Source organism: Gadus chalcogrammus, chromosome 4 (assembly GCF_026213295.1).
Source record: "Gadus chalcogrammus isolate NIFS_2021 chromosome 4, NIFS_Gcha_1.0, whole genome shotgun sequence".
Taxonomy (NCBI): Eukaryota; Metazoa; Chordata; class Actinopteri; order Gadiformes; family Gadidae; genus Gadus; species Gadus chalcogrammus.
In genome coordinates, this window is record NC_079415.1 from 18,165,495 (window position 1) to 18,191,752 (window position 26,258).

Sequence of the window (26,258 nt, forward strand, 5' to 3'; positions counted from 1 at the left end):
TGAGTTCTGGGCTGCATATTTATTTTCTGATATATGATATTGTATAATCTAAACTCCAGCAGAGGGTGTACATGATATTATCAACACTGATTGGCTTCTTCCGTTACCATGGGAACACCAAACATTAATATATATATCTTTTGGGTTGGGGGGGATCTCAATGCTGAGTCACCGCGGCCTCCTGCGGCCCCTTCGCTGAGAAGGGGGGGGGGGGGGGCTTCAGCTTCTATTTATCCTTCAGCTTCTGCTGCTCCTGGAAGAAGTCGTTGCATGCCACGGTGAGCGCCGCCACCAGCACCACAAACTCGTTGAAGTCCACCTCGTTGTCCTTGTTGGAATCGAGGTCGTTCATGATCTTCTCTACGAGCAGGGGGTCCTTCTGGGACTGCAGGTGCCACAAAGAACAAGAAACATGTCATCATTAGTCAAGGAAAACTGACTGATTCATTGGATCTGCCTTTAAGTCATCTCGTATGATTAGCAATTTGATGCATGTGACAATTTTTTTTGACCGTCAATAAGTATCCTTCAAATAATAAAAGGATTCAGTTGAGGTTCATTCCAACAAAAAAAAACATGCACATTAACCATTAATGAGATAATGCGTAATGAACTGCAGAACATTTATCCTGGAAAGAGGCAGCTGTTCATGCAACAAGACAGATTCTCTTCCTCCCACATGATACAGTATTACAGAGACCATCAGATTTTGCCAAGACTACAAAATGTACAATGTTAAACCAACCATTTATCGAATGTGGTGCGGGCTTCATCAAATAACATGTTTTATCAAAGACACAAAATTTGCCCCATTCCCCTGCATCAAAGCTCATTTGTACATTACATCTAATATATATATAATGTGCAACAGCAATAATCTGTAATGAACCTCAACAGACAAGGATAATGTCAATAATGTTGTCCATCGAGGCTGAGTAACATCCGAGTTGGCACTGACCGCCCCTGACTTGATGGCTTCTGAAGCCTAATTTGGTCTCCTACCCTCAAGGCACCAGGGCCGTCGGCTGTGTTCAGTAGAGGCCGTGAAGCTAAAATAACGCACAGCTGATCACACACACAATAGCCTTTTAATTCCCTCTGCCTCCAAATCACCAGCACCATCGCAGCGGGATTGAGAAACAGGACACGATTCTCTCCACCTTCAAGCCCCAGGGGGGGGATATTTCTGTTGGGCTACTCAGTGATGGCTGCCAACTTATCCGTTTGAAGCAAACATAAATAGGAGACGAAGAACAAAACTCCCAAGGCATTCGTGTTGACGCAGATTTAGTCCATGACTGAGCATGAACATTGATAAAGTCATGTCCTTTTATCTGACCTAAAAGTAAACATTAAAATTGCTCACGAGTTAAGACCTTAAAAGTGTCCCCACACATTTCACTCTTAACATTACATGACAGTTAATAATAATGTTGGTTGTAATTGTATGCAGGAGAACATATCTGCTAAGCAAACAACATCTTATTTTTTCCCTCCCTGACTATAATCAATTTGGCAGCACTGGAAAGAAGGGCGTCACATCGGAGCGAGCGGAGTCTCCTCGGGGAGGAGCTGCTCTAAAGAGGTGACCACCCCCCGGGGTGCGTGACGTCATGAGGAGGGCTATATATATATAGCCGGCGATACGGGCGACCGAAGATGATGATGATGAGCAAGCACCTGAGGCTTGCAAGTCCGCATGAGTGATGAGGAGAGGTGCGGGACAAAGGAAACAAATAGGAGGATAGATGAAGACAGGCCCTCGGGGGTCTAAACGTGTGCTCCACCTGTGCACGCTGATCGTCAGAAGTGTCTCAGGGGTCTGGGAGATACGTAGAATGCTGCTTTGTATTACTCTATCTCTCTCCCTCTCTCTTCTATGCTTAATAACGTACACTGTCGTATGGAGTAATGGATGGTTCATTTCTACAGCAGGGTAAAAGACAACAAGAACAATTTCTTATATAAACGTAATCATCCTTTACTTAAATATTCCTCATGGTCATGATACATCCACATAAAAAACAACACATAAGTTAAGGGAAATGCACCTCTCTGTGTAAAATACATCAAGTATTATAGCTATTTTGTATTATTGTAGTATAGTATTATAGTATAAGTATTTTTCTAGATTTATTTAATAATTATATGAAAAACCATACTTGGAAAATCTTGATATCTAGAGTTTCTCATCAAAGTTGTGTGATAATGTAATTTAAAGCCAGGTATTTTGACCATTTATAACCCAATTGGGCTATATTGGCTGTACTTCAATCGAGTATTCATTCCACCATGTGAATCTGTTGGAACAGGAAGTCGCTTCAAACTGTTCCAGAACTGTTCCAGAAATTTCCCAAAACTGTTCTGTTCCACATCCATACCCTACATAAAGGTCCTAGTAAACTCATGGCGCAAAAACCTGTGAAGGTTAAGGACGGTACAGCTAAAAAAATATAAATATGCTTTACCGTGAGGAAGTCGGTGAGCTCACTGGTCAGGAGCTCTTTGAGCTCGCCCTTGTTCAGCTTGTACTTGTCCCCGTCGTTCCCTGAGTAGTTGTAGAAGACCTTGATCATGGCGTCCATGGCTCCCTCCAGTTGGCTCGGCATCTTGGTCAGAGGATGGAGGATTGTGGAGTGATCTGGGGGGAAGATGAAATAAAAACACCTACAATAAAGCAGAAGGCCACCTCCTCATTTACACTGGACTGTTCTAACGAGATGTCTGAATAGATCAACATATAGATCAACATATAAAGTTGCCTTTGTATAATCGATAGCATCATATGTCATCTAATAGGCGTATTAAATATACCATCTAAAAAATAACACAACCTCAAATTACATTTCACAATCTTCCTGTATATTCATGGAATAAAAGCACATGTAATAAGAAACAAGTAGAAGTTGACTATATGACATCAAAGAGAGCTTACATTGAGGATAACAGCAAGACACTACAATGAACTAAACAAGGTTATCCCTGCCAGTATCCCCTACCTGCGGCCCGCTATCAGCGTACAACGGAGCGGTACTCACCCCTGGATAGAGTCGGATGGAAATGTGCCGCGAGGCAAGGCAGGAGCACTTGTTTATTAGGAGGGATCTAAACGGCACCACCCCTCTCCCGTCAGGATAATTAATTCCACAGGTGAACGGCGTCCATGGCAACACTCCTTTTTTTCTTTCCACCTTTTAATCAATACTCTGAAAAACAAAACAGGTGCTTGAGTCGGTGGCATGGCCCCAGGAGACTACCTCAGTCCTCCACAGGCTCCGGTTGGAACCCTTGAACCCAGCCGGAGTGAGAGGAACAGGGGGGAGGAACAGCAGGGAGCTCTCTGCTAACACACACAGGAGACCTGGGTAGTGGAACGGGTTCTGTGGGATGTGGTCATGAGTTGGAGTGGTTGTGAATAGCAAATTGGTTGAAACATTTGGGACTCAATTATTAAAGTTCCTAAAGGGAAGATGTCATTGTGTTGTTTTACTTAGACTCACTGTGGTTTTGTATAGAACGGTTGGGGCACACACCATCTCTTTCCTGGCACCCAGTTTTAAGATTCCATGAGCTGTGTTTAGAACCCCCCCCCCCCCCCCCCCTCGAGGGGATGCTGTCATCAGGTGTGCAGAAGAAACGTTTCCTTTACTCGCTGCTCGCAACACACACACCGTTCATCAGCTGATGAAAGAGTTTCAGCACCAAGCCGCCCAGTAGGTGGTGGACCTGTTCGTTCTGAGGTTAACCATAAAGGAAAAATTATCACTTCTGAACGTACACACACTGCCCAACCCCATCCCTCCCACGTATTTACAGCAGAAACTGGTCAATTTACGCTCTCCTGTTGCTTATGTGATGTCCATCACAAAAATTCAGAATGTGATGGACATTCTGAATATATATTTAACAATTAGCTATTCATAGGGCTATTCCCTACTATTCACAGAGCCTGAGGTGAATAATTGTTTTAGTATAATTATTCACCTCAGGTGAATTTAGTTAACTTCTATGTATTTAGGATCTTTGTATTTCTATCCTTTTATTCCAATTTAATTAATCCAATGTGACCTAATAGAGAATCACATCCGCTGATTAGATTGAATCCTCCTCAGAAGCAGCTTGACCTCGCCACACTGCTCCCGTTAAATAACTTTACTGTAATTCACATTTGATTTGACATACGTCCTTGATTGAGAAGGATTTGGCCATATCCACTCTAATGTCTGATGCCAGGGCTACATGGGCTGATATTAAAATCTCTGTCTAGACTGTGATGACAAGCCCCACAGTCAACTCACAGGGCCCTCTAGCGACGGCACAACGTATTGCTGGTTTAGGTGGAGGTTGAGCGGTTGCAACCGGGTTTACCTTACTACTAAGGTCGGACGGACCCCCGCTGGTAATTTAGGTGGAGCTCAGCACGCCTTACCTCCTGACAACACCTGATGGACAACATGAAGAACCAGACCATAATTATGTTTGCACTCATCATCTCACACAACCTTGAGATGGGTTCCAGCAAGGCAGTCAACTTTTAAGACCGCAAATATGCTTCTCACTTTTCACCTGAGACACCACTTTCATACCGAAAGTGGTTATGCACATGTAACAGACAGTAGCCTGGCTCTGCACATCACACTACACAGCCCACCAGGAAGTGGCCCCACAGCCCATATGGATGAGATTATTACCAAATACCAACCCAACCTGTGACAGCTGATCCAACTCAATGCATATCTACCCTGGTGATGCTTTGCGAGGGGGTCACACGTTGGTGACGTGAAGAGTTGACCCTGTGTGAGGTCGATGATGCTGTGCAGGTGTTATGCAGCTGACAAAACTGTTCAGCCATAACCTAGAGCGCACAGTGCCGTGTGGTGTCTTGCACGCCCTCTGCAGTAAATACAAGGAAATTAAAGATTTACTACGCACTAGAGTAACATTTTCTAAATACAATTTCAGGTATTGGGTGCAATTGAATGAATGGGATTGTTGCTATTTGTAGCAACCATTAGCATCCAGGCTTACTACTGATTGTTTTACTTTTTTAATTTTACTAAAAATTAAAATATATAGGCCTATTTATTATTTATTAGTCAATCATATAAATTGCCACTTAAGTTTCCTAATTTAAGAACAGATAAAATAGTAGGAAATTGTTTGTGAATTAAATTGGATTTACATTTCCGCATTTTCCACCTCCCTGGCAAACTTTGAATGCGTTGTGTGAAAACATCAAAAATAAATGACAACCACCCTATCAAATATACCGCTCTGTTGTGAAATGATATAAAGTAGATGAAACCTTATAAACCACCCTATACCCAATACCAATAATAACACCCATCACTGCCCATGGAGATCCTACATGGAGAGTTGAAGTCCTGTTTGACCTTGGATTTGGTCACTGTTCCAATCGATGATCTCAATCAGTCCACTAACCCCACTAACCCCTCTAACCCCTACCTGCTCTTTAATGAACTGTCTTTGTACTGTCTAACCCTTACCTACACTCTAATGAACTGTCTCTCTACTGTCTAACCCCTACCTTCTCCTTAATGACCTGTCTCTGAACTGTCTAACCCCTACCTGCTCGTCAATGACCTGTCACTGTACTGTCTAACCCCTTCCTCCACCGTCCTTAATGATCTGTCTCTGTACTGTGTAACCCCTTCCTCCTCCTTAATGAATGAGTCTGAAGTCAGTGAACTGTGCTGTGGATCAACGCGTGTGATAAATGACTAAATTGGTCGCTCAGAGGTTGAATAATAATATAAAATAATTAAATGAATAAAAACGCAATGAATCAATGCTTTAACAAAATATAAGCTTTCCCAATATAGACAATAAATATCACATAATTTATTTTTGTTACATATCCACAAAGCAATTCCATCTTATTACATAACATCTTCATAACATTGATTCATTTACTTTAATCATAAGACTATCTTAATAATAAACTTCCTCCATGCCACACCATAGGAACATGAACAGTGGGGGGCATTAGCTGCTTTCCAGGCTTCAACAATGATGGCTCTGTGTGTCAGCGGAGCCACCGCCTTCCTTCTCTACATCAGCTGAACGGCGCTTTTCAACTGATCCTGGCTGTGACAGTTCCGACAGAGTGTTATGATTAATGACTTGTAGACTGACTATAATTACTAAACCTGCTGTGAGTGTGTGACTGTATGTGTGTGTATGCACGCACATGTGTGTTTATGTGTGTGCACTAGTGTGTTTGTATTTGTGTGTGTGTGTGTGCGCGCGGACATGTGTGTGTGTGTGTGTGTATGTGTGTGTTGGCAACAGTGTGTGTGTGTGTGCATGCACATGTGTGTGTATATGTGGGTGCCTGTGTGTGTGTGTGTGTGTGTGTGTGTGTGTGTGTGTACCTCTGTGTGTGTGTGTGTGTGTGTGTGTGTGTGTATGTGTGTGTGTGTGTGTGTGTGTGTGCGCGTGTGTGTGTGTGTGTGTGTGTGTGTGTGTGTGTGTGTGTGTGTGTGTGTGTGTGTGTGCATACATGTGTGTGTTTGTGTGTGTGGGTGCCTGCGTGTCTGTGCATTTGTGTGTGCATTAGATAAGGGTGAGAGGATGAAAAGAAGCACAATTGTAAACTATCCCATAGACCTTAAGAGCTCCACAGCAGACTGAAGGAGGTCCTCAGAGTGACGGCTCAGGTCTCAACTCCAGGCCCAGTAGTGGAGGTGCTCCCTCCATGATCTGGGTCAGAGATGGGAGCTATTGTGGCCCGGGTTGTGAGTCCTGGCGGTCGTCCTGGTGCCATGAGAAAGAGCCCTTTAGTGAGCGCTTCTTTTGAGACACGGGGGTGGGCTGGTATGGGGGGTGGGGCTTTACCATACATAAGACCAGCTAACGAGCTGCCCGTGCAATTTGGCACCGGCCACACCAGATGATCTGCTTCCTTTTTGTTTCTGCTCTCCATACACAAAGAAACCTTGATTCCCTTCAGAGTGTTATTTCCTTCCTTTCTGCAGCTGGCTCTTGGCTGTAGGTTCTCCTCGTGAAGCACAGCGTGCCGACGCTGCTGGATCCAGACATGAGCAGCAGCAGGGCGCTCCGCAGCAGCCCGGACGATCCGTCCTGGGTGCTGGACCTCGGCAACCTGACCGCCGCCCTGCTCCCCGAGGGCTTGGTCCTGCAGCCCGTGTGGGACCACCTCCAGCAGCACCATCAGCCCCTCCTGCGCAGCCCGCTGTTTCCCGTGGTGCTGTCCGTGTCCACCTACTTCGTCCTGGTGGGTCTGTACACCGGCCTGGACCTGTTGGCGCCCACCTGGCCCTGCGTCAACCGCTACAAGCTGCACCCGCAGCGCCCCGTCACCTCGGCCCACGTCTGCTCCACGCTGGGCGTGACGCTCTACAACCACCTCGTGTACATCTTCCCGGCCGCAGTGGCCCAGTGGCTGTGGCGGCCGGCCACTGGGCTGCCGCGCCAGGCGCCCACCCTCTGGGAGTTCCTGCTGGGGATCCTGGGCTGCACCGTGGTCTTTGACTTCCAGTACTACCTGTGGCACCTGCTGCACCACAGGGTGCCCTGGCTGTACCGGACGTTCCACGCCGTACACCACCAGTACAGCCAGCCGTTCAGCCTGGTCACCCAGCACCTGTCTGGCTGGGAGCTGTTCAGCGTGGGCTTCTGGGCCACGGTGGACCCCGTCCTGCTGCGCTGCCACTGCCTCACCGCCTGGGGCTTCATGGTGTTCAACATCTACGTGTCCACCGAGGACCACTGCGGCTACGACTTCCCCTGGGCCATGCACCGCCTGGTGCCCTTCGGCCTGTGGGGCGGCGCCCCCAAGCACGACGCCCACCACCAGAAGCCCGCCACTAACTTTGCTCCTTTCTTCTCCCACTGGGACTGGCTGGGGGGAACCAATACCTCCACCACCAGCAGCACCCTCTCAGGAACCACCCCCACCCTCAGCACAGAGGAGGAGGTAAAGGAGGAGATGAAGGGAAGGAAAGACTAAACTACAGACGATCCACCTTGTCCCTTAGATCACCTCTTAGACCCCCCCCTCAGCACATTCTGTAGGTTCTCGTGGTTCTCATGAATGATCCTCCATTTGGCTCTTTTCCTATTCCGTTGTTTTTACCAAACACTCTGACTTTAACGCTTTTTCAGGAATGGGTTTGTTTTTGATTATGCGTCTGGTAAGGGATTCATATAATCAGCTTGCATATTGACATACCTTTACATGATGTACTCATCTTTCATAGAGATGTTTGAGTTTCAGTGTTATTCTTGCATGTATTCTCTCAGGTTGTTTTTGCATTTGGTGTTGGGTGTTTTCTAAGCTATCTCTTGAGAAAAAGCAGAACTACTTTCTGGAACCTGTTTGTGGAAATTATATTCCCTGTGTTTGCTCTGACTCGTCAAGAAGAAGCTTTTTAGTCACTAGAGAGACATTAAACATGTACTCTTTATGCTCCCTATCAGCGGTGAGCAGTCTTGCTTGCTCAAAATGCATGGACGGATGTCCTGGTGGCCAGTATGGGGTGTGGGGAAAATACTAATTAATTTTTGCTAACATTGGTTTGAAAGCTCTCATTAGCAGAAACCTTTCTAAAATTCACAAAAACAGGCACTGTCGTGATACATGTTTGTCAAAAATATTGCACATTGATGAATTTATAAACTTAATGTTGGAATTTGTTATTAATACAAACATATACTTGTGTTATTTCTTCTATTTATTTGAATGTATCTAATCGTTAAAACTATTGCCTATCATAATGATGAAAATATTTGAAAGCTCAAAAAAATATTTGAATACCTATTCAGTAGTATTTGACTGCTGTACTAAATTGAATCATCTAAACATTTTGAGTACATGATATGAAATGAATTGATTTAGACAGCAGAGGTCGCTAGAGGCTTGATAAATATACAATTCTGCAGCTGCATAAGGTAGGCCTACTTGTGTAGTTGTATTGCCCAATAATAAAATGGTTTTATTTTACCATCGTCATAATGGCGGACTCCTGAGCTTTATTCACCTTCATTTTTACCTCTTACATTTAATGAATTATAAGACAATACAATATGCTACACGATGAGCCTAATGGGTGCATTTGATAGAAAATGTGTTCTAGTGGTTGAAGCCATGCAATATAGCATATAAAATGCATTCAGACCTGTATTTGCCTGCCTACCTCTTTCGACCACATTCCTTTCTTTGTTTTCCCTTAGGGTGCCGTTGGTTGAAACCTGCAGGACTGGTTTAACATGTTACCTCAAGCAGAAGGGAGGTATACAGGCTGCAGCCTATTCAGGGCGCTCAGTGTGTGTGTGTGTGTGTGTGTTTGTTATAAGGATATAATTACAATCATTGCGTCTCTTATACACATTAACCATGTGCTGGTCTGCCCAGTGTTTTTACCTGCTCATCACCACCAGCAGTTTCTACGATACCACGGTCACCTAAGGCATTGCTGCCACCACCTCAAGAACGCACATATTTACAAAACATTGAAGTGCGTTAATCATCCCCGTTTTTCAATTAGGATTATGACAGCAATTTTCAATTGATTCAGTGCTTTTACTAAGTGCTTTTTCTGAGTTCTTCTAAAATGTGTTTGCAAATAATTTTATGATCCAATTTAAGAATGGTCCTAGAATTCCGTTATTTTGTTATGATTATTTTATCATTTGTATTGCTCCTGGATATGGATACATTTAATTTTACAGGTTTATTTTTAACTAAAAATATTTTTAAATAGTCTATCTAGATTTAAGTGGTCAAACTAAAAATAAAGGAAGGGGAACCTATCAGCCAGAATCACCTCCATGGCCTTACCAGCAACAAGAAACAAGTTAAGCAAATTACTGTCAGGGTGGCTGGGTCACATGACTCAGGGCTCGGTCACAACTGGCAAATTCAGGCACAGGCAAGAATAAGTATCGGTGCAAATATCTCAGTAATAGATAGAATAGATACGATAATGTCGCTACTGAATTGTTATTTGACTTGTATTGACTTGTTCTGCTGATTACAGATTACCTATTACTACACTGAATACTAAATGCAACCCAATAAAGGGTGAGGCGAACCTTGGTGGCAATGAATCACCTGAGGGCCAGGCTTGCTGCGGGGCTTGGGAGCAGGGAAGGCGTGTTGCTCCTTCTTGCTCAACTTAAGTGAGACTGGTTTCACCTATTTACTGATTCTATTTTAAAGGTTTAAGACGACAGCATGTTTGATTCTTATCCAAATCCAACACAAATCACAACCATTTCAGAGGTAAGGGAAGCACACATCTAAACAATAGTATATGTTAACAGGACATTAATCCAGATGAATAGACTGCCAGATAAATCTTGGCCACAACCCCAAAACATTCCAGGGATTCCTTGACAACATTACCTCCTTAGGAAACCTACAAACGCTGTCATCATTCAGACGCTTAGAAAATGTGTTCAGTGACTCACGCCATAACATGTGGCCTGTTGCATAATAGTGACTATAGTTTCATTGAAACCACAGCCCTCTGATGTCATCATTTTGTTACAAAAATATTTATTAGACGCATCAAAGTCGCGTTCCCGATTGGACTGCTGACGCAAAGGAAGGGCCCAAAGTAAATAGACATAAAACAAGCAGAAATTAATATAATCCTTTGAAGCTTTCCAGTATTTAATTAAAACGAAAAAGATAAATAAATAATCAGGGTATCTCACATTGTACCCCTAAATATACATTCAAAGTGAAATGATGAAGAGTCCTGGCTGCTGTTTACAGTCTTGTTACAGGCCTGCTGTTTACGGTGCTGGAATCATCAAAACATAAATAGCCATATCTTCCATCTACATTGGTAACAATCATGGCTCATTTGTGTGTGCGTGTGCAGGGATTTCAGGCTCTTTCTATTGACCATAATAGTTCAGTCCTAGACGTGCTAAAACAACACTGAATCCACACGTCGCCGTGGTCATCACAGCTCTAGTCCCCTAAATAACAACAACAACAACAACAACAACAACAACAACAACAACGTGTCAATAGATGATTAGGATCTGGGTGATGGTCATAATCGGGGTCAGGACCAGGGTCCAGGTCAGGGTAATGACCCGGGTCAGTCTCTTGGTTCCTCCTTCAGCAGCTGCTGCTCTGAGTGTTCCCCGAGTCCGACATGTACGCCTGGCTCTTGCGGGAGTACTTCAGAGAGCTGAACGACACGCGCATCCGCTCCACAGTGCGGCTGCTGCGGCACAGCAGGGTGTTCTTGACGTGGTCGCGGAAGTCCTCCGACACAAAGTAGTAAATGAAGGGGTCCAGGCAGCTGTTGAGGCTGCTCAGGCACAGCGCCGTGACGTAGAAGGCATAAAAGTTGTTTTCCGAGCCGTCCTTCAGTAGCGAGTAGTGCACCACCAGCATGATGTTGCTGGGCAGGAAGCACAGCAGGAAGGTGAGCAGCACAGTGGCGATCAGCTGCACCGCCCGCCGCCGATTCTTGCCGGCGGCGCCGTCCCCCATGCTGCTGTCCAGCGAGCGCAGCAGTAGGACGTAGGCCACCACGATGAGCACGCAGGGCACCAGGAACACCACCAGCGCCGTGAACATGAAGTAGTAGTACGGGTACTGAACCGAGGGGAAGGGGTCCTTGCTGTCATGGATCACGCTGACGTCATGGCAGGTGGTGATGTTGAGGTCGGCAAGATGCGCCGTGTGCTCGTACAGATACAGGGGCGTGGTGCTGAGCCAGATGAAGGCCCAGATGCACGCACTCACAATGACTGCCATCTTGTTGTTCTTGCGCTGTTGGGACAGAGGGTGGGCCACTACCCAGTACCTCTGCATGCTCAGGGAGGCGATGAACAGCACGGAGCAGTACATGTTGCCGTAGAAGAAGCTCACGTACAGCTTACACATGGCCTCTCCGTAGATCCAGTCGTTGCCATTCAGATGGTAGGAGATTTTAAGTGGGATCCAAATGACAAACAGCAGGTCCGACAAGGCCAAGTTGGCCATGTAGATAGAGGAGGGGTGCTTCTTCTTAGTCCTGAATACGAAAACCCAGATAGCCATGGCGTTGGTGGGCAGCGCTACGACAAATACAAAGATGTAGACGATAGGGAGGAAGACGGTGGTGAGACCACTCTGCAGGGCGTCTGAAGTCGCCTTGTCCAATTTGATCATTCCCGAATCTTCAGGATCCACACGTCCAACGAAGCCCCGTCCAGTTCCTATTGGAAAGACTTACAATGATTACCCAGCTCCCTTTCTATAATATCCTACCTACTAAAGGTGACGAACTAACAATTTTAGGCAGACAATGATTAAATCAACGACGTAAATTAAATGAAGACGTATTAAGCCTCGGTAATTGTGTGAGTAAAAAAGCGAGCCGTCTCTACGGGACGTCGCGATGCAGAGGACCATAATTAAAGATCACATAGGAAGTAGACAAAGGAGTATGAAAATAACTACCTGGAATCGCGTTTGTTATCGTAATCCAACTCAACAACACTAATGTTGTTATCACGGCCATGCTGTTCAAATAAAGTCAAGGAGTGTTCAGTCTCACTAAAGAATCCGAGACAGTGGCGGTCTTTTAACTTCGATACTTAAACCCACCAACACCCCACCGTAACCTCAGGCATACGGCTTCAGGGTCGCATACCTGTATCACGTCATGGAGGTGGAGGCTCCGCCCCTCGTCGAGTTTCCGGTCCATATAGAGTCATGTTGAACGCTATTCAATATTTATGGAGCCTAAATGGTTCTAATAACACTATTATCCATTCTATTATGGGCAATTTGAACTCAATTTCATAAGTGCAATATTTAATCGATAGATTCAATGGTGTGTCAAATAACGGGAAACCAAACTGATCTCCCAATTTTCCTCATTTGTGTTGACTATCTGATGACAAAAAAAAATCGATTTGGGCAATGTGATTTATTTAAAGATATAGGATCTCACGTATATCGACGAAAAACGAAACAGTTACAACAACATGTCTAATTTACACAATATAGGCTACTTGCGGTTGGATTAGCATAAGAAGTTTTCTGTTATTAGGGTCCGAGCAGCGAAGCTGCCTGGTCCCCTATGGTTTCTGTAACGTTTTCCCCCCCTCAAATTCTGTAAAAGTCATACCTACACCGTAAATCGAAAACTCTTGAAATTTTCAGATATGGTTACCAATAACCCCCACTACTCATAAACCCAAATTTGTGGTACTGCACTCAAAGGTAGCGCTATTGAGAAAAAAAATATCATGAATTATTAGGCTTATGCCCTCACCAGATTGACCTGGGCCCCGTTTCCCAAAAGCATCGTCAGCCTAGTGGATCATGAAGTGCGTCGTACGAGCCTCGTGCAGTTTTCACACCGTTTCCCGAAAGCATCGTGGGTAAAGAACGTCAGAAAACGCTCGTAGCTAACGAGGACTCCAGCGGTAAGTGTAGGATGCTTAATAATAATAATAATAACAATGCATTGAATTTATATAGCGCTTTTTCCTAGACACTCAAAGACGCTTTACATTGAAGGGGGGGACCTCACTCACCACCACCAGTGTGTAGCACCCACTAGGGGTGATGCACGGCAGCCAATCTGCGCCAGAACGCTCACCACACACCAGCTCGAGGTGGAGGGTGAGGGAATTAATGAGTCAGCCAATTATACAATTATACAGGGGGATGATTAGGGGGCAAGATTGAATGAGCCTGAGCATAAGAGCTTAAAGGCACCCAGTGCAACTTTCGAGGCTTAAAAATAAACATTCAATTTCTAGTCTTTTTTACACGTAGTAAGTTTCAATAACTCCATACCATTACATACCGACATTCAAGCAGCAAAGATGAGACGTCGTTGTGTGATGAGAACTGATAGAAAATCGATAACAACAACAATGCCGCCATTTTCTTTATTTTTTGTAACCTACAATAAATAAAGCAGGCTTCCAGTCAATGGAAAAATGGCTTCTCCCCACCGGCGATTGTTGTTGTTTACGATTTTCTATCAGTTCTCACCACACAACAACGTCTCATCTTTGCTCCTTGAATGTCGATATGTAATGGTATGGAGTTATTGAAACTTACTACGTGTAAAAAAAGACTAGAAATTGAATGTTTATTTTTCATTGAATGTTTACATAAAGTTGCACTGGGTGCCTTTAAGAGCATCGTTAGCCTACAATAGCCTCAGTGGCGTCACCAGCGGACATTCCATGTATTGGATGTGTTTTATTAAAACACATATTCCACGGAATGCCCAGCTGGCACAAATTCGCAACCAAAAACAGTGGTTACCGCCGATATATTACTCAAAGACTACTGTTAGATTTAAACAGCAAAGATAGAGACATGTTAGAAGTCAACAACATTATTCCAGCAATTTAAAATTCCATAAATACATGCGCAGCCGAAATGTACAATCGCCACGTCACAAGGCATATAATAAAATCAAATGATTCCATTGCTCTTGTGTGGGAGGTCGCTTTCGAGCTGAACTTGCTGTCTCCCTCTGATTTTAATTCAACCATCGTGGTTAAAATGTCCTCATATTGATCAATGACAGAAGACATCGGCTACTGTAGACATGAATCATGATGAGGCCAGCGGGTGTCGGATAATTTCTGCAGGCGTTTTTTGTTGCGATTGTTTGCATTAAGCACTGTGCCCTCAGTAAGGCTGTGATGAAGTTCACTATTTATTGGACCGTGTCAGTAACGAACATCCCGGACCAATGAATAGTGATGTTCGTGGACACAGACAGGGTTGACAGACCTGAAACATCTCTCAGAACGGATAAAAAAAACAAGAGCGAGCAAGAGTGCATATGAACAACTGTGGGAAGCTAGCCATGCTAGAGGTAAGCAACTTCTATTTATTCCACTAGCCTATATTTATTTCCCTTGAGGTGGACACTGGTTGCAGACACTCACAACCTCCCCCCACCCCTTTCAAGTGTACTGTATGTATAGTTCTCTGCAAACCATGGTGGGACCAGGCCTTCATTGTGCATATTGTATATAGTCCTCTGCAAACCTATTCAGTGTACATACTGTATATACTCCTCTGCAAACCTATGGTGGCATCAGGCCTTCAGTGTGCATATTGTAGTCCTCTGCAAACCTAGGTTGGTATCATGCCTTAAGTGTGTCTTAAACAACCACACACAAAAGTTTGCACATTTACATTAATTTTGTGGAATTCATATTTCATTGTATTTGTCTAAATGCATACTAATGCCGACTGTAGATATATTTATGAGTGACGTTTTCCAACACAATGGCTTGGCCGTAACACACTCACCCATTATCTCTCTCTCTCTCTCTCTCTCTCTCTCTCTCTCTCTCTCTCTCTCTCTCTCTCTCTCTCTCTCTCTCTCTCTCTCTCTCTCTCTCACTAACACACAGAGAGAGAGAGAATGTATACCTTGTGTGTAATTCACAGTTATTGTTGATGTAGGCTATCTGCACTCGTAATGTTGCTGATTTCTACAAGGCATATCAATTAACTTAAAACTTAGTTCCCTGGCCCCATTCGTCTTTGTAAGTAAATGTTCTTTTTTTGCCTTTACTATTTTGTCAGAATGCACCAGAATGCTTCGTTTGTTTGTGAAAATCACAAAAAAATCTTGTGGGGGAGGATTCCCCCAGACCCCCCTACAGGGGTTTGGAAAGCAAACGTTCAGCCTCCCCTCAAATAAATTTCACCAGCCGCCACTGCTGACCATAGTCGCGTTTGTAATCTACACTCAGACGAGCAGGGACGTGCACAGGAATTTTGAGGGGCAGTTGCTCTGACCTGAAAAAAGGGCACCCCCCCCCCCCAAAAAAAAAAACTCACAGGCTATATGAAGGACTGAGAATAACAGGGTATTTATTAATATATAATTACAAATAAGTAAAACACTGAAATAACTACTACTAACGATAATGCAGAAAAACATGACTTGAAGAAGAAGAACATAACATGAACACAAACACAATTAAACAACATCCTATCAAGTCACTGATAAGTTTCTCCAAATTGACATTTTAAAAATGCAAAGCTTCAAAAGAGAAGCCTTCAGAACCTCAGATAACGGGCTGCTTGTCTGCAAGCTAGCTAGCTGTCTGATTATTTAGGCTAAATGTTACGCGGCAAACTGAGCCTGGATTTATGAAGATTGTAATTCATTTCATAAAACGTGATTATGATTGTTTGTTTGTTATACATCTCAAATTCACCTTTTCCGAGAACATCAAGGCAGTCGTCTCACAGGTGCCGGTGTTCCGGTCGCGTGCAGCGCTGCAGCTACGTAAAGCAGCTTGTACACGCCGCTCGGCAACTCGCCTGTGCACGTCCCTGCAGACGAGAACTCATTATTGCATGCGGGTGTCTTCATTCATAAAAAAATTAAAACATTCGGGAGTATGCAATAATACAAATTATTCTAAAGAGGTCTACACTCCGTGCGCAGCCCCGCCTTCTCCAGTGAACCAAGAAGCCCCGCACTGTGATGACCGGGGGTTGACCCGTTGACCCCCTCGGTTTTACACAGGAAGCTTGAGACAAGAAGGTGAAATCGCCGGGCGTGCCAAGCTGCGACCGAACCGGCTTGGCAACGTAAAATTATGTAGCCTACATCAGAGAAATATTGGCCAATAAAGTTGAGCACTTGGCCCCTTTTCTTATATGAACATTTTGTTATTGTATAAAAAAACATACGACTATTATTAGGTGAAACACAATTTGCAGTACCTGAAATTCATCAGGCAATCAACATTCCGACATGTTAGTTTCCAAGAATCTGACTGCCAAGACACAACAGTATGGCATTAAGGGGAACTTCTTCGTTGACCATTTTGCCTTCATAATTAACTCTGTCATAGTTATAGTTATATTTCTTATGCCGCTTTTCCACCGCACATGTAGCTCGACTCGACTCGACTCGACTCGACTCGACACGACTCGACAAGACTCGACACGGTATGTGAATGTGACTGCACTTCAGGTTTACATGTGGCTCAATGGTATAATGCCTTGTACTGCTGATACTTAGGTTGAGAGTTCGAATCCAGATTAGAGCATTGTGCACAAGCTGAACATGACATTCGGCCATTGCTCTACAGCTCACCTGAAAGCTGAGGCACGGTATTGCATTAAGTGAAACATCTTCGTATACATTTTTCCTTCATAATTATATATCTTATTATTTATATATCTTCCATTAGTGTGTTCTTGACTTTTAATTTGGCTCGGACCCCGCTTGCGGTTATATTTGTGTTTTGTTACTTCAAGCCACCATTAGATCTAAACACACACGCATCCATAAAAAAAACTGTAGAACAAGGAAATAAACAGATGTCAACGCTTTGTAAATAAAACTAGGACTGCAAACTGTCCCAGAGGTATTCAAAGCCCACCCACCGCCTATCTAAGCGAGTGTAGCACGCTTAGCAGTCATTACCATATTTAGACATTATTGGTCAAAGTGGCCAAACTGTTCAGCATGAGGCTATCTGCACTCTTAATGTTGCTGATTTCTACAAGATATATAAATTAACTTAAAACTTAGTTCCCTGGCCCCATTCGTCTTTATAAGTAAATGTTCTTTTTTTGCCTTTACTATTTTGTCAGAATGCACCAGAATGCTTCGTTTGTTTGTGAAAATCACAAAAAAATCTTGTGGGGGAGGATTCCCCCAGACCCCCCTACAGGGGTTTGGAAAGCAAACGTTCAGCCTCCGCTCAAATAAATTTCACCAGCCGCCAATGCTGACCATAGTCGCGTTTGTAATCTACACTCAGACGAGAACTCATTATTGCATGCGGGTGTCTTCATTCATAAAAAAATTAAAAGATTCGGGAGTATGCAATTATACAAATTATTCTAAAGAGGTCTACACTCCGTGTGCAGCCCCGCCTTCTCCAGTGAACCAAGAAGCCCCGCACTCTGATGACCGGGGGTTGACACGTTGACCCCCTCGGTTTTACACAGGAAGCTTGAGACAAGAAGGTGAAATCGCCGGGCGTGCCAAGCTGCGACCGAACTGGCTTGGCAACGTAAAAATATATAGCCTACATCAGAGAAATATTGGCCAATAAAGTTGAGCACTTGGCCCCTTTTCTTATATGACCATTTTGTTATTGTATAAAAAAACATACGACTATTATTAGGTGAAACACAATTTGCAGTACCTGAAATTCATCAGGCAATCAACATTCCGACATGTTATGCTGCTATCCATTTGGATGGTACGCTGGTACGAACGACGAGAACGTGACGTATTTCCCTTGCGCCAGCCTTCCTGTTTGCCATTTGTGTTTCTGTCGAGCCACGAGGGGGAGTAGTAGCAGGCTAGCCATCATTAGCAACATAGCCTCTTTAGCAAACCAGCTTCAAAACAAAACTTTACATTGAATTGCACTCAAAGCAAGACCGTGCAATGCATGTATTGGTGACCGGATTAAAGCAGCAATGAAATCAAGTGTGTATGAGGTTTTAAAAACGACATTGAAACCACCAACGTGGTACAAATAGAAAGAAAATACATCTCATCTCCCATTAACTATGGGCGCAGCCATCTTCTTTGCGAGTTGTACAGCTCTGCTCGCTCTACTTTGAAAGCGACGAGATACTACGACCAAAAGGGGGCGTGCCTCAGTGAAATTCCGCAAGAAAGCTGGGGGATTTGCGACTTTACCACTTCGTCAATCCAAATAGATAGCAGCATTAGTTTCCAATAATCTGACTGCCAAGACACAACAGTATGGCATTAAGGGGAAATTCTTCGTTGACCATTTTGCCTTCATAATTAAAGGTTGGGTATGGAATTTGCTTTTTTGGCCATTTTTGCAAAATTACTTGAAATCCTTATCATAACCCGCTTACAGCCACTGAGTTAGAAGTACTGACATGAAAATTAAACAAGTCAATCATCTGTGGAACGGGCAGGGCTCGAAAAACTCCAGCCAATCATTTCCATTGCCACCGAGTTGCATTGGACAGTAAGTACGTCAATCAAACGGTCGTACTGCACTCCCCCTCCCCCGCGCCCCGCGCGCGACCCCTTCGTGCAGTACTCGTGACCCAGAGCTCGTGACCCAGAGCAAGCTCCTGTTTGTTGTTATCCTGCGGTAGCTACTGGAACTAGTTAATCCACATTTGGACCTAGCAGTAGAAGACAATTTCCATGGCAGACAAGACGCCACCATCCCCACCACCACCACCAGCAAAGAGAAGGAAAACTCTTTTTCAGAGAGTAATTGATAATAAAAACGCTGAAAGAGAAAAACTGAAATCAAGAATAATCCTAGGCGCTGCTTTCGAACGTTGGCGGCAACTGAAGGACGAGAAGGGTCTAAAAACCGATGCTTGTGTGGCGGTTGACCTAGTTTCAAAGTTTATACCGTTTATACTCGGTAATACCGGTGATGAGACGAGTGTATTACTCGTTATGAAAATGTCCACACCGCAGCAACCCTAGTGAAAACCAGGACTTCCAATACAATTATATGAAACAAACATACATTTTCTAAAAATAGTAATGATTTATGTGACCGTTTAATGTTTATAACATCTGGTGCAACCATAGCCGCGAGAACGTATTCTCAGCAGGGGGTGCTGGAAATAAAAAACTCAGCCTGCACTAGACTCGCAACTCGTTACATTGATAAAAAAGATATATAGCAGCGCAGCTCAATTACACCAGTGCATGCGCGCACAGTTGAAAATCGATCGTTGTGTTCACTTCCTTCACACCATGGTTCACATCCAGCTGCTCACAGAACAAGTTTAGCGCACCACCGCTACCCTCACACTTTTTCATATAACCTTTTTTCAGCACTAGGTCATATGAACATTAAATAAATGCTGCGTCTCAAAATGCCTTGGACAGCAGCGAGGATGAATCGCTTTGCCACGGGCCGAAACAGTTCGGAGCGACCACAGCCAGAGCGAACACAGCGGGGCAGAGGAGTGTCAGGAATAGTCTTTGGTGTACACATCAGTACGGCCTATTTGCACTACTGTTTAGTGGCAATGCAGTGTTTTATTCTATGCCTTTTTATTTTCGTATATTATTTCAATGAATACAATTTATTTATTCATAAAAACAAGATCTGGTCTTCAAATCTTTTTTCCAAATATAGGTCGTCTTACAATGGGGTTTGTGTTTATATTCGGACCAATACGGTACAGCGGGCGCTCACATGACGTTAAGCATTTCCTGGTGCATAATGTGACGCTTCAGAACCTAAAATCCCGTTTCTCCCCGTTGACACGACAACACATAACCGGCGTTTTCAGAAATCTCCACTTTGGCCGGAGTTTTTAGAAATGATCGTTTTCTGTGATAAGACAGGGCCTCGGACAGGGGGTGTTGCAGCACCCACAGCACCCCTACTTCCCGCGGTACTGGGTGCAACTTACAGCTGAATGTAGTGCCATGTTATTAAACGAAAACCTACGCTAGCCTGGCTCGCTCTCGCGCATCTCTGTTCGCGCTCGTGCATGATTGCGCGTCCAGGTACTTGGAATGGGTGGAGTCAGAGTCAGCGTTGAAGGAGAGGGGGTAGGACCATTTGAGTTGTGTATTTTCAAAATCTGCTGGCGTTTCGCAAATCGCATACCCAACCTTTAACTCTGTCATAGTTATAGTTATATTTCTTATGCCGCTTTTCCACCGCACATGTAGCTCGACTCGACTCGACTCGACACGACACGACTCGACACGGTAGCAGCACGGGTCGTTTTCCACCGCAAATAGTACCTCCTGGACGTGGGCGGGGTCGGCTGCGCGAAAGGGCCGTGACGTATTTTTCTACGCGACGCAAACAACACCTATGCATCCCACACATGGACAGAACCCACATTACAACAATGGAGGACATCGATGCGATGGTATTCGTGCTGCTCGGTCTGGTGCTTTTTGTCAGACACAAAAGAGAAGAGAGTCAGAGAAGGCTGCACGCGGCGAGACAAAATACACTGGAAAAGTCCCGGAGAGTGTTGGAGTATATACAACAGTGTGAAGATGAGAGGAATCAAGCCTCCAAGAAAAGACGCATCCAGGTAAGCTAACTGTTGCTAAGGCTAGCTAGCTCGTACAAAATAAGTCCAGTGTACAACGTCTTAGTGATTGCAAGCCATTTCTATAAGTACTCAAATATGTAGCCTGTGTGTGTGTGTTTCAGATGCTACTCTCGTCACAACATTTCCGCCGCAAACCGTCGGTCTGGGCGCACAACCGATCCTCGGAATGGTGGGATGTGATTGTTCCCGGCTTCACAAACGAGCAGTGGGTGGAGAACTTCAGGATGTCTGAAGAAACGTTTGGCTTCTTGTCCAACAAACTGCGTCCAGTTTTGGAGCGGCAAGACACCAATTTCTGCGGATGTGTGCCCCTGAAGAAGAGAGTGGCCATTGCACTGTGGAAGCTCACTACTGGCTCTGAGTATAGGAGTATTGGACATCTTTTTGGAGTCAGCATCACAACTGTGTGCCGGTGTGTGCAGGATTTTTGTGCTGCAGCAGAAACATTATTGGTGCCAGAACAAATACGTTTTCCAGACGAGGTGAAGTTCCGCGAAATGGCTACCTACATTGAGAACAGGTGGGGGCTCCCACACTGTGTTGGTGCTATCGATGGATCCCACATACCAATCCTTGCACCACAGGACTATCACTGTGACTTCTTCAACCGTAAAGGCTGGCACTCCATCCTCCTTCAAGGTGTTGTCGATGGAAAGGGGCTGTTTTGGAACGTGTTTGTTGGACTGGCAGGGAGCATGCATGATGCCAGGGTTCTGAGATTGTCCAAACTGGGAGTTAGCCAGCCAAGGGAACCACTTCCCAGTTCGCACCAGGAACATTGGAGGGGTGACTGCTGGCTATTACATCCTAGGAGACTCAGCATATCCTTTGCAGAACTGGCTCTTGAAACCCTTCCAAGACACAGGACGACTGTCAAGGGGTAGAATGTCGAGCGGTCTTGAGATCAGCAGAAAAGGCAGTGGTGCAGCAAAAATTACTTTTATTTACATTTTCAGCATATACAGAGAGCATGGCCTAGCTTCTGCCTTCTAGCTCCCCCCTGTCAGGACTGACACGGCTCCCTTATATGGGCCGACCCGAGATTGGTGCATACCAATCTCCCAAATATCAGCGGGGGTGTTTACATATCAAATCACCAAAATATGCTTCAAAACTGTTCAAAACAAACGTATCTTAAATGAATTAAACTAAACACCTTAGTTACTATTTGTGCGTCTATACCCGCCACTACTTACAAATTATATATTCTAACAAAGATAATTGATTTGGCGGAGACGCAACGGCGTCATTCGCACACGCCCCGCACCATATAGCTGTCCCCCGTCGGGCGCGCGCTTCCTAGAAGCCGCAGGGATCGCACAGCTGAGCACGGCGGTGAGCAGTTCTACTTTTTAACCACTCCATACACAAACCCGCCCCACGATCGCATCATTCACCAAACCCCACACAATATGCAGACACTATGCAGATACTTGATTACGGGTTAATGCACGTCAGATAAATGCCCGGTGCGGCCTCAAAACGGACGCGTGAGGACGCGCCAATAGCCGCGTCATCACACACCCCCCTACTTAAGCTTGAACCTCCTCGTAGAGGCGGGACAAGAAGTCGGCAGTCACATTGTCTTTTCCAGCCTTGTACTGGACAGTGAACTTATACGGCTGCAAAGACAGATACCACCGCGTAATCCGGGCGTTACTGTCCCTCATGCGATGCATCCATTGCAGTGGCCGGTGGTCAGTCTCTAGCACAAACTCTTTCCCCATCAAGTAGTACTTCAGAGTGTCCAGTGCCCACTTGATGGCCAGACACTCCTTCTCTACCGTGGAATACCTGGTCTCTCTGGGGAAGAGTTTGCGACTGATGTACAGGATCGGCCTCCAATGGTCTCCATCCCCCTGTAACAAGACGGCCCCCAGTCCCAGTCCTGAGGCATCCGTCTGGACAATGAAGGGTAGGTCAAAGTTGGGGCTCTGCAAAACTGGACTGTGACACAGGCTGCCCTTCAGGTCCTGAAAAGCCTGTTCACACTCCTCTGTCCAAACCAGCTTGTTGGCGCTTGATTTGCGAGTGAGGTTGGTCAGCACCGCAGCCCTAGCAGAAAAGTTGGGTATGAACCGCCGGTACCACCCCACCAAGCCCAGGAAGGAACGCACTCCCTTCTTGGTTGTGGGTGGCGGGCAGCCTTGGACGGCCTCCACCTTGTTCAGCTGAGGTTTAATGTTACCGCCTCCAAGAACATACCCCAGGTAGCAAACCTCAGATCTGGCCAGCTGGCACTTGCTGGCATTGACCACCAGCCCGGCAGCCTTGATCCTCTGGAACACATCAGCCAGGTGGGTCAAATGTTCATCCCATGATGAGCTGTGGATGATCACATCATCGATGCAGGCAGCGGCGTAGCTTTCAGCCCCCCTCAGCACCTGGTCCATCATGCGCTGGAAGGTCGCCGCCGCTCCATGTAACCCGAACGGCATGGTGGTGAAGTGAAATAGCCCGGTTGGAGCCCTGAAGGCGGTCAGCTCCTGGGCCTCAGGCGTTAGCGGCACCTGCCAGTATCCTTTGCACAGGTCCAGTGTGCTAAGATACTGTGCCTTGCCGAGCCGTTCCACCAACTCATCCACCCTCGGCATAGGGTAAGGGTCGAAGGCAGAGATGGCGTTGAGCTTCCTGAAATCCACACAGAAGCGCAGCCCCCCGTCCTTCTTTGGGACGAGCACCACGGGGCTGCACCATTCGCTTCGTGATGGCACGATAACGCCCATCTCCAACATTGACTGGACCTCCTGCTTCAATGCAGGAATCAGCCTTGCAGGGGCCCTCAGTGAAGTCTGGCGGATTGGCCCTGGAGACGTCAGCTTAATGCTGTGGTGTATCAATGTCGTCCGTCCGGGCTCCTCCCGGAACAGACCCCCAGGGACAACCTGCAGGAGCTCCCTCTGCCGCTGGTTGGAAAGGTGCTCCACAGAGGGACGTGAGGCCTCGCCTCCGGCGGTGGGGAAGTACTGCTCCTTCAGTTCCTCCTCCTCGTCCACTCTGCGGGCCCACATCAGGTCGCTGGTGGCTCCCGTGCTGGATATCCACTCCTTGAGCAGGTTAATGTGGAACACCTGCTTCGGTTTCCGTCGATCCGGCATGGCGACCTCATAGGTCACCGGGCCCATCTTGCGCAGCACTTCAAAGGGACCCTGCCACTTAGCGAGCAGGCTGCTCTCTGAAGAAGGGAGCAGTAGGAGCACCTTTTGGCCTGGGTTGAAGGTACGACTGCGGTCGGTCCTGTCGTACCAGGTCTTTTGGCCCGCCTGGGCCTGCGCCAGGTTGTCGTGGGCCAGACTGCTCAGCTCCTCCAACTTGTCTCTCATTTTGAGTACGTAGTCCACGATGTTGGTCGGTGGCTGAGGCCTCTCTCCCATCCAGGCCTCTCTCAGGATATCCAGGGGTCCCCTCACCTGACGTCCGTAGAGCAGCTCGAAGGGAGAGCAGCCGGTGGACGCTTGCGGGACTTCTCTGTAGGCAAAGAGAAGATAGGGCAGCCACTGGTCCCAATTATCTCCCGTGTCGTTCACATATTTCCGCAACATTGCCTTGAGCGTTTGGTTGAAGCGCTCAACCATTCCGTCAGTCTGAGGGTGGTAGGGCGTAGTTCTAATGCCCCTGATCCCTAACAGTGAGTACACTTGCTTCATGAACCCAGAATTGAAGTTGGTGCCCTGATCTGTTATGATCTCTCTAGGGATCCCCACCCTTGAAAATAGCTGCATTAGACTATTCGCTACCTGTCTAGACTTGGTGTTTCTCAAGGGGAAAGCCTCAGGATAGCGAGTAGCATAGTCGCATATCACCAAGATGTACCTGTGGCCAGCCCTACTCCTGTCAAGGGGGCCTACAACATCCATAGCAATCCTAGTGAAGGGGACATCGATGATGGGGAGGCTAATTAGGGGTGCCTTCATGCCTCTTCTTGAACGGGAAGTGAGCTGGCAGGTCGGGCAGGATTTACAAAAAGCTACAACCTCCTGGTATACACCAGGCCAATAAAACCGGGTAGCAATCCTGTCCAGGGTTTTCTGTTGCCCTAAGTGGCCTGACCAGGGAATACTGTGAGCTAGGTTCAGTACCTTAACACGCAGTAGCTTAGGAACTACCAGTTGCTCTCCCTCAGCACTTATACGCATCAGCCTTCCCTCTCTCAACACAAAGCACTCTTTTCCACATACTGCCGCCCTAGAAACATCCTCCTCGTTCCTCACTCTCTTGAAGTGGGCACTCAATGTGGCGTCATCTCTCTGCACCTGCCCAAAGTCCGTTACCTCCACCACACTCACATCTAGTGGTGATAGGGGTACCTGTTCCTGTACTGGAGTTCCTAAAACTTTTTCTCTCCTCTTAACTGACTTGGGTTTCCTATCCTTCCCCCCTGAGCAACCTACAGGAAAGGGTAACTCCTGCCACGAAGCTACATCCGTGGCGTTAGCCTTAGCTTGAGCTCTAGTTACCACACAACTGCTCGCTTGGGGTAAGTGACGCTGCAATAACTCTGCCAACACAGGCACGTCCTGTCCTAGCACCACAGGGTAAGGACAGTTATCCATCATGCCGACATTCAGCAAGTAAGACTGACCTTCAATCTCCACCTGTACGTCAGCTGGTGCTCACTCTCGTCACCGTGTATACAACGTACCTTGACGCTCCCCAGTCCTACTAACCCCTCTGTACCCAGACATGCTCTTCGGACAAATGTCTGGCTACTGCCTGCTTTCCACACCTTCCCCCCGATTCTGACGGGCACTATAGCATCCCTAGAGCTAGGGGTTGCCTTAGTAGAACCATTGCATGGGGTGTAACATAATCTGGCATCTCTAGTGGGCGCTAAAGGGCACTCTGGTTTGATATGGCCAGGCTGTCCGCAGTTATGGCAGATTATTTTATACCTAGGCTTACTGGGCTGATTGGGCTGCTGGGGCTTACTATTAGGGCTACTAAGTCCCCTGAACTCACGACCACCACCCCCAGACTTACCAGACGGCTTCCGGTCAAAGTCCCGCTGGGCGTCTTGGCTGCGTCGGTTCATTGTCTCTTGGTTCCCGCCTTGGTAACCTTTCCTGTGTCGGCGGGCAGCGATGAAAGCCTCCGCCAGTTCAGCGGCTTGCTTCGAGGACTGTGGGTTATGTTCTTTAACCCACACCCTCAGTTCCGGGCTCAGTATGCGGAGAAACTGCTCCAGAATGATTATATCTCC

The 26,258-nt window shown here is 46.1% G+C and overlaps 3 protein-coding genes across 3 annotated transcripts; 1 reads left to right on the plus strand and 2 right to left on the minus strand.

Moving 5' to 3' along the window:
* Positions 1–226: 226 nt before the first annotated feature.
* s100z (S100 calcium binding protein Z) lies at positions 227–2,609 on the minus strand. Its single transcript, XM_056588892.1, has 2 exons — positions 2,469–2,609; positions 227–385 (listed from the first exon to the last, which is right to left on the minus strand). Exons 1-2 carry the CDS (start codon positions 2,607–2,609, stop codon positions 227–229), a joined length of 300 nt encoding a protein of 99 aa, XP_056444867.1.
* A 4,451-nt stretch (positions 2,610–7,060) lies between these two features.
* ch25hl2 (cholesterol 25-hydroxylase like 2) lies at positions 7,061–9,451 on the plus strand. The gene is made up of 3 exons (XM_056588346.1): positions 7,061–7,946; positions 8,047–8,054; positions 9,398–9,451. Exons 1-3 carry the CDS (start codon positions 7,061–7,063, stop codon positions 9,449–9,451), a joined length of 948 nt encoding a protein of 315 aa, XP_056444321.1.
* Positions 9,452–9,689: 238 nt separating this feature from the next.
* On the minus strand, positions 9,690–12,660 carry f2rl1.2 (coagulation factor II (thrombin) receptor-like 1, tandem duplicate 2). Its single transcript, XM_056589517.1, has 2 exons — positions 12,455–12,660; positions 9,690–12,210 (listed from the first exon to the last, which is right to left on the minus strand). The coding sequence occupies exons 1-2, from the start codon at positions 12,513–12,515 to the stop codon at positions 11,120–11,122; spliced, it is 1,152 nt and encodes a 383-aa protein (XP_056445492.1). The 5' UTR covers positions 12,516–12,660; the 3' UTR covers positions 9,690–11,119.
* Positions 12,661–26,258: the final 13,598 nt, after the last annotated feature.

Bases quoted from the DNA above. Each gene is read 5' to 3' on its own strand.
- s100z (XM_056588892.1), bottom strand. From the start codon at position 2,609: ATGCCGAGCCAACTGGAGGGAGCCATGGACGCCATGATCAAGGTCTTC. The intron at 386-2,468 runs GTAAAGCATATT...TGGCACCTGCAG, and splicing joins AGCTCACCGACTTCCTCACG to TCCCAGAAGGACCCCCTGCT.
- ch25hl2 (XM_056588346.1), top strand. From the start codon at position 7,061: ATGAGCAGCAGCAGGGCGCTCCGCAGCAGCCCGGACGATCCGTCCTGG.
- f2rl1.2 (XM_056589517.1), bottom strand. From the start codon at position 12,515: ATGGCCGTGATAACAACATTAGTGTTGTTGAGTTGGATTACGATAACA. The intron at 12,211-12,454 runs GTAGTTATTTTC...TCTTTCCAATAG, and splicing joins GATAACAAACGCGATTCCAG to GAACTGGACGGGGCTTCGTT.